The sequence below is a fragment of the Hippichthys cyanospilos genome, chromosome 3, assembly GCF_059441005.1.
Source record: "Hippichthys cyanospilos isolate Australia breed blue-spotted pipefish chromosome 3, RoL_Hcya_1.0, whole genome shotgun sequence".
NCBI classification, from domain to species: Eukaryota; Metazoa; Chordata; class Actinopteri; order Syngnathiformes; family Syngnathidae; genus Hippichthys; species Hippichthys cyanospilos.
This window is the reverse complement of record NC_142371.1, coordinates 24,666,204-24,680,927: the sequence shown is the minus strand read 5'-3', so window position 1 is coordinate 24,680,927 and position 14,724 is coordinate 24,666,204. Positions and strand designations below refer to the sequence as shown.

General features: G+C 39.4%; 2 protein-coding genes across 3 annotated transcripts in view; both read right to left on the bottom strand.

Moving 5' to 3' along the window:
- The window catches only part of gabbr1a (gamma-aminobutyric acid (GABA) B receptor, 1a), a 56,897-nt gene extending 50,190 nt beyond the window's left edge, over nt 1–6,707 (bottom strand). Inside the window, exons 1-3 of one of the 2 annotated variants that reach the window (XM_088410569.1) lie at nt 6,433–6,707; nt 1,275–1,361; nt 1,016–1,080 (exon numbers count right to left, since the gene is read on the bottom strand). In XM_088410569.1, the coding sequence (XP_088266695.1) occupies nt 1,016–1,080; nt 1,275–1,353 (144 nt within the window). In that variant the 5' untranslated portion in view covers nt 1,354–1,361; nt 6,433–6,707. Of the gene's footprint in view, nt 1–1,015; nt 1,081–1,274; nt 1,362–6,006; nt 6,077–6,432 lie in introns of those variants that run through there. The other variant, XM_088410570.1, reaches the window with a different exon arrangement.
- Nucleotides 6,708–7,090: 383 nt separating this feature from the next.
- On the bottom strand, nt 7,091–13,822 carry sh3bp5la (SH3-binding domain protein 5-like, a). Its single transcript, XM_088410707.1, has 6 exons — nt 13,145–13,822; nt 12,290–12,352; nt 11,888–12,016; nt 10,615–10,779; nt 10,366–10,539; nt 7,091–9,308 (listed from the first exon to the last, which is right to left on the bottom strand). Exons 1-6 carry the CDS (start codon nt 13,382–13,384, stop codon nt 8,823–8,825), a joined length of 1,257 nt encoding a protein of 418 aa, XP_088266833.1. The 5' UTR covers nt 13,385–13,822; the 3' UTR covers nt 7,091–8,822.
- Between the last annotated feature and the right edge of the window lie 902 nt (nt 13,823–14,724).

Here is a 14,724-nt window from a genome sequence, read left to right as displayed (position 1 = left end):
CGCCTCCTCATCTATCCATTTTCTATACCTCATTAAGGTTACGGGTGAATTGACAGGACTGGTCGCCGGACAATTGAAGGACACTTTGGGTTGATTTGTTTTTACTTTAATAAAAGGGCAGTCAACCTATTTTGTTTTCCTTGAACATATTGTATGGGGCTAGAGGAAAAAGTCGACCAAGTTAGGTATGTCGACTTTAAAAATAGGTCGACTAAAAATCTAAAATCAAAGTTCCACTGGAACCATGTTTGCACTTCCATTTTCTATTTGGGCCTATTGTGCAAATGTATGCTGTGCCGCAATGGTGGGTAGGAAGAAATTGGACTTGTCTGTCTTGGTGCACCACCTAGTGGCAAAATTGATGATGCTGTTTGGGTGCTTAATTACACTTACTAATTTTATAGTTAGCAGGCTTTCATTAAGGACAACATTAGCAAATAGCTTCCCAAAATAAAGACAAGAAATTGCCAAAAAGCACCAGGGCTGTACGATTTGAAAATATAACCTGTCACTACAAAGGATCTACTGATAAAAATATAGTTTTATTTACTTGCAATAACAAACAAAGAATGAATAGTAATATCTACTCAATTGTGTAATGTACATATAACGTTAAATAAGGGAGAAATAATTGGCAGTTAGTGTACTGCACTGCCCTTGTGTTTACATCATATTAAAGTATTAATGGGCTTTAGATAATAAAAAGAATATATAAATAAAAGATAAAAGAAAAATAAATGTCTAAACCACCAAAATGATGACTGTCATCCAAATGTCAGAGTGTCTAGTAAAGAGCCTTGAGGTACTCCGACATTTTTTTTTTTTTTTTTGTAATACATAAGAGTGAAGAATGCAATGTTAACCAGAGATTCTTGCATCTATATTTTTATCCTGACATTGAATACCCTACCCCTTGTTCAGGGTAAAAAAAAAAAAAAAAAAAAAACTTTTTCAATGTTATTTTGTCTAGTATAAAACAAGCATATTCTGTATTTTTGATTGTATTGATCAGCACCTGCTCCTGTGTCAGGCCTCTGTACCGGATGCCTCCATCCCTCGGAGGCCGGATGATGGCACAGCCTGCGAAAGGGGGGGGGGGGGAGAAAAAAAAAGAACAACAGGAGAAAAAGCGCTTCATTGGATGATGTTGATATATCACAGCAAACACGACACATGATGCATGCTCAATTTATCTGACAAATAGCACTCTCGATGGACTTTCCATCATCCCACACACAGTCACGCACACACACACACACGCATGCACAAATTACCTCCAGTTGATGAATTATGTATGGGCACAACAAGAGATGGTAGAATGTGGAGAACCAGCAGAAACAAAAGCGCCGCCATGACTCCACCTAAAAGACAAAACCGAGGATGAAAGGCAATATACAATTGACGTTTTATTAAAATAATTTGCACACAGTTGTAAAACCATGCTGTGTCCCTTATGGGGGACAGAATTTCGTGTTAAAAAAAATACAAATTCATCTCGTTCTTTCCTAAAGGCATCTTATACTTGTAGTGTCTCAATGTTCCAAAGTCAGGGCTGTTTCCCAAAATGTTCTTAGTTGTGTGAAGGCTGAAGGGATTTACCCATAATTATGTTATTCTTATTATTTGATATATTTCTCTTAATCCGATTGCCAACATTTTTCATCAAACTAATTTCATTCACATTTCAGCATATTCGGAAAAATTATGACATTCGGGCCAGCATGTTTTTCTTGTTTCACAAATGTTCAAATTGATCATATTTTTCACCCACAAACAACCCATTCATTTTCAATGAGATATTCATCAAAACAGAATGATTTCATTCCCCTTTAGAAAGGCAAAATCTTCATTTCATTTCAACATTCAGAAAACTCCAAAAAATTCACATATTTCAACGGAATTTTGACTATTTTTCAGCAAATATAGTCACAAATTCATATATTGGCTGCCATTCACCACTATTTATTCATTTATTCACTCATTCACATGATTCCAATTCCATCATGCTCCAAAAAGTCATGTTATTCAAGACTACTATTTTGCTTATATCTCCAAAAATGTAATTCCTCACAAAATTCAAAATGTCCCCACCAAAGATTCAATATTTGTTCAAGGGACACACTCAGGATAACAGATTCAGTTCCTATTTAAATATTAAATCACATTCTTCACATTCATACACCTTATAATTTTCACTATTTAAAATACACATAAACATGTAAAAAAAAAAAATTAAAAAAAAAAAAAAAAAAAAAAAAATATATATATATATATATATATATATATATATATATATATATATATATATATATATATATATATATATATATATATATATATATAAATATATTTTTTTTTCACAGAAACAAACAATTCTGACTTCAATTTGTTCATCTTATGGTGCCAAAAAATTCACATTGACCAAAATTTAAACATTTCAATACCCAGCTAAATAACAGTATTTTAGGGGTTGTCCGATGTATTTCGACTCTTCAACAGATTCAAACCATTCCAACCTCAACACATACAGCTAGCGGCTATAGAAAATGGATGGATGGATGTATGGATGGCATTCAGCCTTTCTAACTTCACCTGCTCTTTCTTTAGGAGTTGCATTCCCTGTCATATTGTTTCTTGCTCTTGAGCATGTGAGCGATGAGTCTTTTTCACTGTTCCACAAGCGATGCCATTTCAGTGTCGCTAGTGGTCCGAGTACTCCTAATCTTCCAGTGTGACTAGTATTTCGGAGTCCAGTGGTCTGATGATGCAGCACCAGTCCCAGTGGCTCTATAGATCTTTAAAAATCAATGGTTCTCAAGCTTTTTTTTTTTTCAACCGCGTAACCCCCTGTGAAAATCTTTTCAGCCATGAGCCTCACAAAACTCTTTTGGATGGGACTTACAACAAAGAACTGCAGCATCCGTATATGAGTCATTAAACTTTGGAAAATCATTTGTAACTTCATTAGAGAAATAGAAATATAATCTGTTTGACTTCTGGCTTGTCCGTTGGAAAATGTTGTCGCTAATGACAAAAGTATGAAACAACAAAATAAAGACATGCAAAATCTTGCAAATGAGTCACAACAGTCATGACAGACTTTAGCAATAAGTTGCATCATGTTCCAATCAATTTACTCTCAATTTGAAAATGCACACTTCTTGTCACTTCATTAAAACGCATCCAATTAGAGTGCAGATACCTGCACAAATCCTGTTAAAAACATACCCCCTTAAGTGCCTTCACAAACACCCCACTTAAGAAGTGCTGCTAGTGTTCCTACAGTAACATGAGCTTCAATACCTGACTTCCCACTACGTCTAATATTTCTAATCGTCAGTGCTTTCAGGGCTCCGAGATTTCCCTGCATTCATAGGAACCAAAGAGTCCAAACCCTACTCTATGTTAACCAGTTACAGTAAAAAGTCCAAAGACTTGAATCGGCACAGTAGTCCCACGAGGATACTTAAACACACGCGCGCACAAACAACAAAGACACTAAATATAGCTGCTCATTTGCACTTTCGAATAATAACCGTCGATCTTTGTGAAACTACAAATGAAAAATTAAACCAAGCCCACATTTGTATACACAAATAATAGCGCCAATAGTATTAAGAGTGACGCCTTTGCAAAATGTCAGAAGATTTCAGCAATATTTGTACTTTAATCACTCGATTCAGTCTACTGCTAACCCATGTAATATATCAACACATAAAGGGAAATCAAACGTATTTAATAGTTTCCAGCAGTGAAGAAAACAGTTTTATCTATAATCAATTTGATAACAAAATATTTTTTCTCATGCAGTGAATATTTACAAAACATTTTCCAATTGTTAAAGGTAGGGCTGCATGATTATGGCAAAAATAATAATAAATATTAAATCATTATTTTGGTCAATATTGAAATCACAACTATTAATCACGATTATTCATTATGTTTGGTCAAACATGTCTATTTATTGTCCTTTTTGAACAAGCAGTATATATGGTAAAGGCTTCAAGGTTTGATACTGACAAATAATAATAATAATGATAGTAAACTAAAATAAAGTAAACACTAATGAAAACAATTTCACCCAAGACATGGCAAACACTTGGCACACAGGGAAACACAGCTAACATACTTGCTGAGTGCAAACCAATGAAAAAAAAATGAAGCCGACTTAGAACCAAGCAGATTATTTACTTTTAAGCAAATGTTAATCAATTAGCAGCCAAAATGTCATTTTTGTTGATTTCAAGCCAAATTTATTCCAAAATGTTTTATCCTATTGTTCAAAATGTGTCTCAATAAGAAAGGCACTATATAAGGAATCAGATGGGAAACACAATGTCATTTCACACTGTTAAATAATACATTAGGGTGAGAAAAGCAGAGACTTTAGTCATGCAAACATGTGAGAAACGTTGCCCCCTGGTGGAAGGATCACAAAGAGCTTGATTTGACATATACATTAGAAGTCTTTTTAAATATTAATTTCGCAGAGGATCAGCTTAATTAATCATGACAGTCAATATTGTAATCGCGATTAAAATTGTGCAGCCCTAGCTCAAGGGTAAACACCAATCACAGCTCACCTGTTTTCTGGGTATGGTCATGTGATGTTAGCAAGCTGGGCCAAAAATGGTTATTACTCTTACCTGAGCTTTGAGCATAAGTTATGTGATTTTCAGTCAACAGCCAGTGAGAAAAATGTATGATTTTTTTTTTAACAAAATGAATTTGAGAGAAAATATTGACTTATAAATGGCAAAAAAAAATGTTGTATCTCTTTAACTAAAAGAAAGTGTATCCAGTTCCATGATGCCTGCAATAGTGTAGGAGCACTGTTTACATATATTGTTTATGGAAATATACGTGTATACAGTACGTGCGCCTGCCTAAAAAGTGAACACCTCCGTGCCGGAGACAGATGGTGGCAAGGTTTGCCGGCCGGTGGAAGACAGACAAACTCTGCTGGAAGCCGACAATATTTTTAGACTTGCGCTGACAGGGAGGCGTGCAGGAAGTAGAAACTACCCCACTCGTGACGGGAGGACGGGATGGAGAGCAAGAAGTAGAGAACGGGTCGGCCCACCGGGAGTCATTAATAGCAGCACATCACACACTGGGCCAGATGAAAGCCAAGTGCACGTGCGCGTGTGTGTGTGTGTGTGTGTGTGTGTGCGTGTGTGTGTGTGTGTCAACTGGCCTCAAGCTTGAAATGCAATTAAAGCTTGAGAAGCGGGGGCGTTGTCCACAATACTGCAGGACGCGTACATGCGTGCTACCAGCTTTTCCGCCTCCTTGTTGAAATATTCAAACTCTTATGCAAACCTTCAACTCTCATTTTTAACCCGCGCCCCCTGGTACTGTCCGTTATCATCCTCAAACCATGAAGTAGTCTGCATACTTAATGAAGATTTTAGTTTGTGCATCATGGTTCAATATCAATAAGCCATGATCAAATATTGATAATATTGCTCCTCAATCTTTCAGTACGTTGACAATCATGTAAATATTGTCTTGAGAGTTTTGCTGTCAATTATCCTGTATAAAACATTGCTAGTTCCTCACAGTAGAATGATGACAGACAAACACAGTATCATGATACTGATACCTTACTGTATCCCATCGCTATCACTGACAGTACAATATCAAATACTGATACAGTCAATCTTCTCTGGATAGCAAATATGTATATATGACACCAGAAAAAAAAAGTCAAATATCGATACTGCCGCTATCACACTCACAATTGACAATCTATGTCAACTTATTTATATCACCGAGTTTCATTCCGTTAGCACATAGTTTACCGCATCAACAGCACACAGGAAATACGAGCATTGATATCGTCATTGATTATAATGCACACACAGTATCGTAATACTACTAAAATTGAGATGTATCATATCGGTAACAGTAACTGCACAGCGTCAATATACTGGACACCAAACTAAAAAAAAAAATAGAAGCAGAAACAGCAACCTTTGACTTTTTGAGAAAAGTAAATCTTACAATCACACTTGGAATATCGTCGGAAGCTATGTGGGAAAAGGCTCCCTTCGGTTCGGTTCGGCCTAGCATCCACCTGCCGGAAGCAGAAGAAGCGCGAGCCACGAAAAGGCGCTTTCATGTAAGCTCGGAGATGCCTCGCGTGTGTGCGCGCGAGGGGTCACCGGGAGGGTGTCGCCAAAGAAAATCTCTTGGACCGGTCAGGAACTGAGTCGAATCGAGCTCAGCTATTCCCCCTTGTACTAAACGTAAACTGTGATTAAGCGTATCATTGTATCTTGAACCAAATATTGATGGTGGGCCAAGCTATGTACTGAAGATGGTACGTAAACGCATCATTCTTCTGCGGATCAGTCGAACCGGACCGTGTCAAATAACAAACAGCGTACACACGTAATGACAGGCGCTCGTAATATAAAGTGCACTTACCTTGACTTTGAAATGCAAAATTAGAATACAAAAATGAAACTATACAGTCCAAATATGCATTTTTGTTCCGCTTCTTCTATGGCTTTTTTGGGGCTGGAGCGTCACGCTGACATTTACGTGCGCGTGACTGTGTGCATACACTGGACCTTGGCACGCACGTACAAGCAAAACGATACAAAAAGATGGATTGCTACAAAATAAACGAGACAGACATGCACTATATACAACGACGAAGCGATACAAGCCTCCTCTTCCTCTTCTCTCCTCCTCCTCCTCCTCCCTCCCATACAATCTGGAGCTAATTCCCCGTCGACGTCATCAAGATGACGCACGCATGCGCACAAGTCAGGTCTAGACTCCATCTTGGCACAAGTCCGACTGTTCGGAGGCGTTTGGAGCTGAGGTTCTGGTGGTTATGGAGCATTAATATCGAGGAACATTTGAATTTTCTACATTTGGTATAATTTTGCTGGGTAAATGTTCAAACTGCATAATGTTACATTACTAAAGTGTTTTTAAAGTTTTTTTAATGAAACTGACTGGATGAAAATGTGCTCAGAGATCTAAAATTTTGATGTGTTATCCATATTTTTACGCTAAAAAAATACTGTCATCCGGTTTGATCCCCATTCGAGAGTAACCTGCACAAGTCCAAACATCTCGATATGCACAACTTTATTTTAGTTATTTGAAGATGATGAAAAGTCCTTGAAGATAAGGTGTGGTGAGGATTTTCTGTACAACTCACAAAGTCAAAATGTCCGTCAATATTTACCAACTTTGTGTTCATCATATACATAATTATTACATGTACAAGCCACATCAGTCCAGCAGTGTCACACAGAAGAAAACAGCAGTTAAAAATGAGAAAAAATGCAAAATTGGAGTTGAGTCTTGAAACGAAAACAAGTCTATTAATTTACATTTTTAACTTACATTTTTGACAACAGAATTGTGACTCATTGTTGGGCTCAGTCAGGAAAATTGAGATGAACTCATTTTTTTTTTACATCGATTTTAGCTAAAAGCAGGGAACAAAAAACATTTTTTGAATTTCTAAAGTCCAAACCATCCACTTTGCCATGTAAAATCATGATTCCAGAATTTTGTAAAATCTCTTGTAATCATTTTTTGCAGTTTTCACGTGAGGTAAAAAATAAAATAAAATCTCCAACATAACCAGAATTTTCCATATTGCCTAAAACATTTTAAAGAATTAACACGTTTCTGAATTTCTGGATTCTAATTCTGAATTTGATGTCCATAATTGACTAATGTACAACAACTGCTTAAAATTTGATTAAAAAAATCTAAAACTATTCTGTCTTCATAGCCTAAATTAAAAAATTCTGTTTATTTTTAATTTTCATGTCAATTTCAGACACAAGTCATCACATTTTACTGAGCAATAAAAGTAATCATCCAGGGTGCAAGAATCTGTTCTTTTCTACACACAAGCTAATACAGTACTACATAGCTAGGCTAGCAGTGAAACCGGTATTTGTTCTGCGGCAAGGCACTTAAAAAAATTATAACTGATAACGGGCAAAACCAAATCTCTCAAGGATTTTTTTTTTGTAAACATTGGAAACACTGTGCATTTGGGTGATTTTGTTGAACAAAGACGAGAGAGCTAGTCACGTAGCTTTTAACATTATCAGTGCTCACGTCTGGATTAATTTTAAAAAAAAAATCCCTTAAAAGTGTGCAACGTTAACAAATGTCATAAATATGTAAAATGTGAAAGGGGTGGGGTAGGGAGCACACCATACATAACACATCTCACTGCATTACACCAATATCCACGCATTAATCAACCCCCCTCCCCTTCATGCTTTTAACCAACCATTATTATAATTTGCGTGCAATGCTAATGGATTCCCTTAAAGGAGTGCATGTCAACATTCAGACTAGCTTATGATGCTAGCAGATTCCTGCATTTTCACTCAAAGGAGTTTATGTAGTAGGTAGTAAGACGCTCAAGAATTCCTGCAAGTTTATCCAGCAGCAGTGACTGAAAGCAAGCTAGAACATTTCAACTAGCTTACAATGCCTGTTTTTTTTTTTTTTTTAACTCAGAGGAGTTCTGGCTGACAAAAAGTCCAAAAGGATAGTGATTATGGAATGACTGCAAACATAGTCTACTATGCCATCATCACAATAGGCCTACTGGGCTTTTCACGTAGTGGATTATGTAGTTTAAAAAAAAAAAAAGTCCCGTATAAACCCCTTGTTTAGTGTTGACTACTTTTGATGGGCTGCAAAATGGCCAACTGAACTCACTACAATGCCTTGGCTAGGGAGAGAGACTCAACACAGCCTCGGAGAACGCAAGTGTGCTTGTTGACACTTTAACAGCCATGTTTGTAGTTTTCCTTCAAGAGGTTGTCCTACAAGCTGAAGCTGCGATGGTGCTGCTTTGAGAATTCTTGCTGCCGTTGACGGGCGCTAACGTGATTCAGCTTGTCCCGCCTCTCTACCGCCTGGTTGTGGTCCCGTTCAGCCTCCTCGCCTGTCACGCTGCTGCCGTCGCTAAGGTCGCCCAAGTGTTCCACCGAATCATACTTTTCCAGGTCCGAGGCGATGGTCTGCAGGCTAAAGACCGACACGGAGTCCGAGCCGGCTCGCTCCCGCTCCTTGTCCGGGTCAAGCTGGTTGCCGGGTGGCGGGCCGGCCACCCCGCAGGCTCTGCCCTCTTTGTAAGCGTCAGATTCTGCCCCCACGGGGGGGCTGCGGCCTCTGGGCACGGGGGTGTCACGGCCCCTCTGAGCGTGGATCTGCTCGCTGATTTGCTCCAGGTTCCTCAGAGCGATGGAGTAGCGGGTCTTTACTTTGGACACGTGCTGCTCCAGCTCCACGACTTTGGTCTTGTGCTCCTGGGGAACGTGTTTCAACACACACACATTAGTCAGACACTGACAAAACTCATAAAAAAAGAAAAACGACACTACCAAAAAAATAAAAATACCTGAGCAGAACACACCCAAGGACAACCAGGACACGCACATGCACATATACTAACACAAAATCACACACACTGGACATACATATGCACTCAGGATCAACAGACACTGGAAAAATACACATAGGACGCGCGATAGACACACACACACACACACACAAGCCACCACTAGCATATACTGTAAGTAGCTAGCACAGCCACCCAAGACTTCCAAAGTGTAAGTTAAAAAAAACACACACACACACACATTTGGTTTCCTTTGCTGTGTCTCCGTTAGTCTAAACCCGAAATTCTGTTGTGTTTGTGTTATATGAATGAAGCATCAAAATACATTCATTTTTATCCATCTCTGTGGGCGGCCATTTTGTCACTTGCTGACAACTGAAAATGACATGCACCGTTGCTAGGGACTCAGGCAATGACCAATCACGGCCATGCCGTTTTTTGAGATTGATCATGTGACGTTCTCAAGCTGAGCTGTGATTTGTCAGTGCAAGTGGCAAAATGGCCACATCCTGAGATGAATAAAACATCAGAACATGCTTTTAGACTATTGTGGTCGGATAAAAAAATGTTTGAATTGACTTTTCTCAAAATGAAAAAATATAAATAAGCACCTGCAATCATTGTCTGGATTCTGAAAATATGTATAAAAATGTATTTGGGATTGACAATGATTGATGACTTAAATCACATTATGCGTGGACTGGGAAGTGACGAGTATGGAATTTTTTTCAAGCAGCTGACTCATTTGTTTTAAAGGAATACGTGTAATTTTTAGCATGCGCCTGTGGCAGCTTTGGGGACATTACAATCAAGCTGAGTCACCACATTTTTTTTTTTTATAAGATTGTGAATGTGTTTTAAGATTTTACACTATTTCAATCCAAAAATATCACTTATCATGAGGTAATGAGGTCCATTTTTGTAGGAATTTCTTAACCTCCCCCAATTTAAGCTAAGCGCCTCACCTCGAGTATGTGGTTGAATTGTGCCTTGAGCTCAAAGTAAGGCTTGGACTTGAGGATGGCTCTCCTCAGTGACTTCTGCAGAGTCTGCACACGGGCCTCGGCCTCTTGGCAGGCGTGAGTGACACGCATGTGCTCGCGCTCGCTGCGGAGACGCTCCTCCTCGGCTTCGTTCACCTGCGACACACACACAAGGTACTCAGGAACACATCCATGCAAGATAAAACTTCTGGCGTTGACTTATGTTGTCACCTTAGAGGTTGCATGGTTGAGCATCTCCTGCCAGGTTGGGTCCAGGGTGTTCTTGCCGTCTGCCATGAGGCCCTGTTCCGCCACATAGACCATCTCCCTAGCCGCTGTATGCATGGAGACGGCACGCTCGTAGCTCAGCGCCGCCTTTTGCGTCTCCTGCTGAGCCTGCACGGGGACCGGCACATACATATTAGACATGTTATCAAACCCCACAGGGGATCACCATGCACGTGATGAAAGCTGATACATGGGGACCACCACAGTGACATGCACACACGTTATCAGACTCATCACAAAGGGACCACGTTATTAATCAGACTCGTCAAGGGGACCACTCCAATCACACATCGTCAGGCTTGACAACCAGTAACCTCCACCAGCACCACTACAGACACACACACACTTGTTATCAGGCCTGACACACAAGGAACACCACATATAATAAAAAACTATTTCTGTAAGCAGATTATTTTGAAAATTGGCAAAGGCGATACTTTCAGATGACAGAATGCAAGTGACTACCTTTGGAGTTACTTTTTTTGTAAATCAAAATGTTGTTTGCATTTCAGCCTAGCTAAATAGAGTACGGCTACGGCGCGATCCATTTCGCGTTAACATTCTAAATTTTATATATTCTATTCTATGTCTATATTTTGTGGACACGGTTAATGCTTTCTTTTCTATCCATTATCTTAGTCACTTCTCACAAGGGCTGCTGAAGGGATGCCATCCGGGCTATCTTGGGGCAGCAGGCAGGGTATACCCGGAACAGATTATCAGTCAACAGCAGGACACCACAAAAATGCCAACAACCATTTGCACTCACAAACACATCAAAGGGCAATTTCGAGTGTCCAATATTCCCACTCTGCATGTATTTGGAAGATTGGGGGGAAATTCAGTACCCAAGGAAAACCCACAGAGGTACAGAAAGAAACCCACAACTCCCGCTAATGAGACCAGCCTGCCACAGTAATACATTTTACATACAATTTAATCTGGGGAAAGTCCTGATTCTGATGACGTGATTGGAAATCAAGCACAATCACATAATTTCCAAATTTTATGATTTTTTTATTGTATTATTAGTTATTTGTATTTTAAAGCATAGTCCACTTATTTTACTGAATAAATAAAATGTTGTCTATAATTTGATATCTTCATCATTTTTCGTGTCTAATTAATACTTTGAAAACTGAACACCACGTGACCCACGGATGCAACCCCTAACACTAAAAAATGAGGAATAAATGTGTTTGTTTTTTGAGCAGACCTCCTTGGCCAGGCGCCGGGCCTCGTAGTAGGGCCTGGCCTTCTCAATGCAGCTGCCCAATTGGGAGCTGTGCGCGTTGAGCTTCCGAGCAGACTCTGTGAGAATCTTGCGGTACCCTGACCGAGCATCCTGGATGGGAGAAGCAGCACCAGACAACGAAGATTAGAATCTTCTGAAGCGGACCCCGTGATTATATTCTGCGCTGGAGTGCGACGGGAAGAACTCAAGCACGTCTGAACTATTAGCATCCAACGCAAAGCTCTCCGGTTTCACTGTTGCGATAAATGGAATGCTCATATTGATTAGCCGCATCTGGGAAGATGGAGCAAGTGTTTTTGTTTTAGGAGGAATCCGAGGAAAATTTAAAAAAGGAACTCAAAACTGATGCTGTTGTCAACTTACATCTAATTCCAGCTCTAGCTTGTTTATTTCTGCACTGGCTTCATTTAGGTGCTCCAACTCCTCCTACAAGGGGGAAAAACACATTTGAGTCAAGCCGTTATTTATTTTAAAAAACATATCCTAAAATTATAGAAATTATTTTAACAGAAAAAAAGTTAGTAGATTGTCCATATATTAAGACATAGCTGAAGAAATTAGAAAAATCAGTAAAATCTCATATGAGTGAAGTACTTTCTTTCAATGTTTTGTGAAAAAAATGTGTAGAGATAAGGTATAAAGTATTCAAGTTATACTGTATTTCCTTCAAAAAAGTGTTTTTTTTTCACTGTATTCTCTTTATGTGAAACCCCATACACTAGACTCGAATATATCTGACAACGAAATGAATGTTACAAGAACACAAGACAGATTTTTCCTTTTTTAAATCTTTTAAGAAAAAGTGTTCTTCTTTGCAAAAGAAGGCATTTTGTTTGGGGTAAAAAAAAAATACTATAAATATTACTAGGTAATTGTAATAATTCTGAGACAAAAAGTTGCATTAGAGAGATAACAAATATTAAAAGTGTCTTTAAAGTACTTCAAACAGATGGCTAGTATCGGGTGTACTACGAGAAATTTGGATGTTTGCTTTCAAAACTGAGCGTTGCAGTCCTTGTTAAATTAAAAAAAAAAAAAAAGAATTTAAGTTGAATAGAATAGTGCGGATGTACACAAAAAAAGTGTCCCATAAACAGAGGTCAGAAAAATACACATAATCGGTACTTGGATAAAGTATACTTAACTTCGTTGCTACTCACCACTGTAAGCACCAGAACTCCTTTTAAAATGTGCAATGGCGGTTTGTGTTATAGATACCTGTATTCGTGGGTCCAACTCGTCGTCATAAGGGCTGTGGCGCTGGTCGCCCACTTTGGCCGCTTTATCGCCGCCGACGTCATGGCGGCAGGTGTCCCTCGGTGACATCTCTGTCGCCGCAGTCGGCTCACTTTGGGCGGCTTTCCCATCGTCGTCCCCGCCGGGCCGAACCTCCCTCCAGTCCCCGGCGTCCGACTCCCCGGAACCGGCGGGGCTCTCCCGCAAGTCGCCTGGTTCCATGCCAGGCTAGGCGGTTACGGTTAAAACAAATACCGAAAGGGTTGACGCGGTTACTTTCAGTCATATACCGGGTAAAATTTCAAAAGGTTTGTTTTGATTAAAATGTGAGTAAACGAGGAAAGGCGTCGAATTGTGATGGAGCAAACTGGCTCATGAGCTGCCATATCAAATCACACCAAGTCACTTAGCAACCGGAGCTAAGCTAACCCGCACACTCACACGCCATTGCGGGAATGGCACGTCACTAACGCGTCCACGCTCTTCTAAGTGGCGTAAAGAACACGGCGTTGCGAGGCCGCCCATTGTGGCCGTTGTGTCTTTTCCCCTAATTTTCCACAATTTGAATTTGTCCGGGGTAGCTAACTAGCTAGTCGAAGGTTGTCGATCGACACCGTCACTGAGTACAGTATAACGAAGGCGCAGAGCTGTATGAGTGAAGACAGGTAAAATTTGGACTGACGCGCCTTCCGTAGATACAAGTCAATGATAAAAGTGTATATTACTGTTTTTCATTCATGTTTTTTTTTTTCTCGAATTCGCTCTACATTATGCTGAGAATAAAATAATTTCCTGCCTCACAGTACCACTCAAATACATAAAAACAGCGGATGCATTCACAAAAGTTACAATTACTGTATGGCCCAATCAAAGATCCGGATACACGCGGAAGTAGCTGTAGTAGCAGCGTTTATTTTCAATGAAAATGCCAATCTAAATAAACCTGGATGACTTTTACTGCACCTCCGTCTCATTTATTGCGTAGTTGCAATGCATTGACGGCAGCAGTTTTTGATTCGCCCCGAAGTAAAAGAGAGGCAACTATGATTTGATTCTACAGACATATGAAGTCGGGCTGCCGCGTGTTCCGTAGACACTCAAAACGAAAGCGAATTAGAAAATATCCAGTTATGCTTAACTTGGAAATCACAACAGTAAAGTTGAAAAACGAACAGGGTGATGTTTTTATTTTCTTTACAACGAAATATACGAACAAAAATATTCAATTAACAAGGCATTCTAAACAACACACTTAATGATTGTCACAGAGGCATCAAAACAACAGAAACCTTTCCCACGAAAACGTAAAAGAACAATTGTACCACACACAAACAAGCCCAGACCAGAGTTTTACAAATAATTTAAAACGGCACAGTTTGAAAATGTAAACAAGAACTGGTCTCTTAAAGGGACAATGTGTAAGATTTAGACCGATTTTCATTACGGACAGCAGGATATGCTGCATTTACTATTGTCCATAGCTATAACAGACATGGCAGCCACCCCCACCTACAACGGTTTTGTAATGGAGGTGTCGGAATAGCGCCCAAACTTGTGACCTC

Bases quoted from the DNA above. Each gene is read 5' to 3' on its own strand.
- sh3bp5la (XM_088410707.1), bottom strand. From the start codon at position 13,384: ATGGAACCAGGCGACTTGCGGGAGAGCCCCGCCGGTTCCGGGGAGTCG. The intron at 10,780-11,887 runs GTCTGCTCAAAA...GTCCCCGTGCAG, and splicing joins CCCGGCGCCTGGCCAAGGAG to GCTCAGCAGGAGACGCAAAA. The intron at 9,309-10,365 runs GTGAGGCGCTTA...CACGTTCCCCAG, and splicing joins AATTCAACCACATACTCGAG to GAGCACAAGACCAAAGTCGT.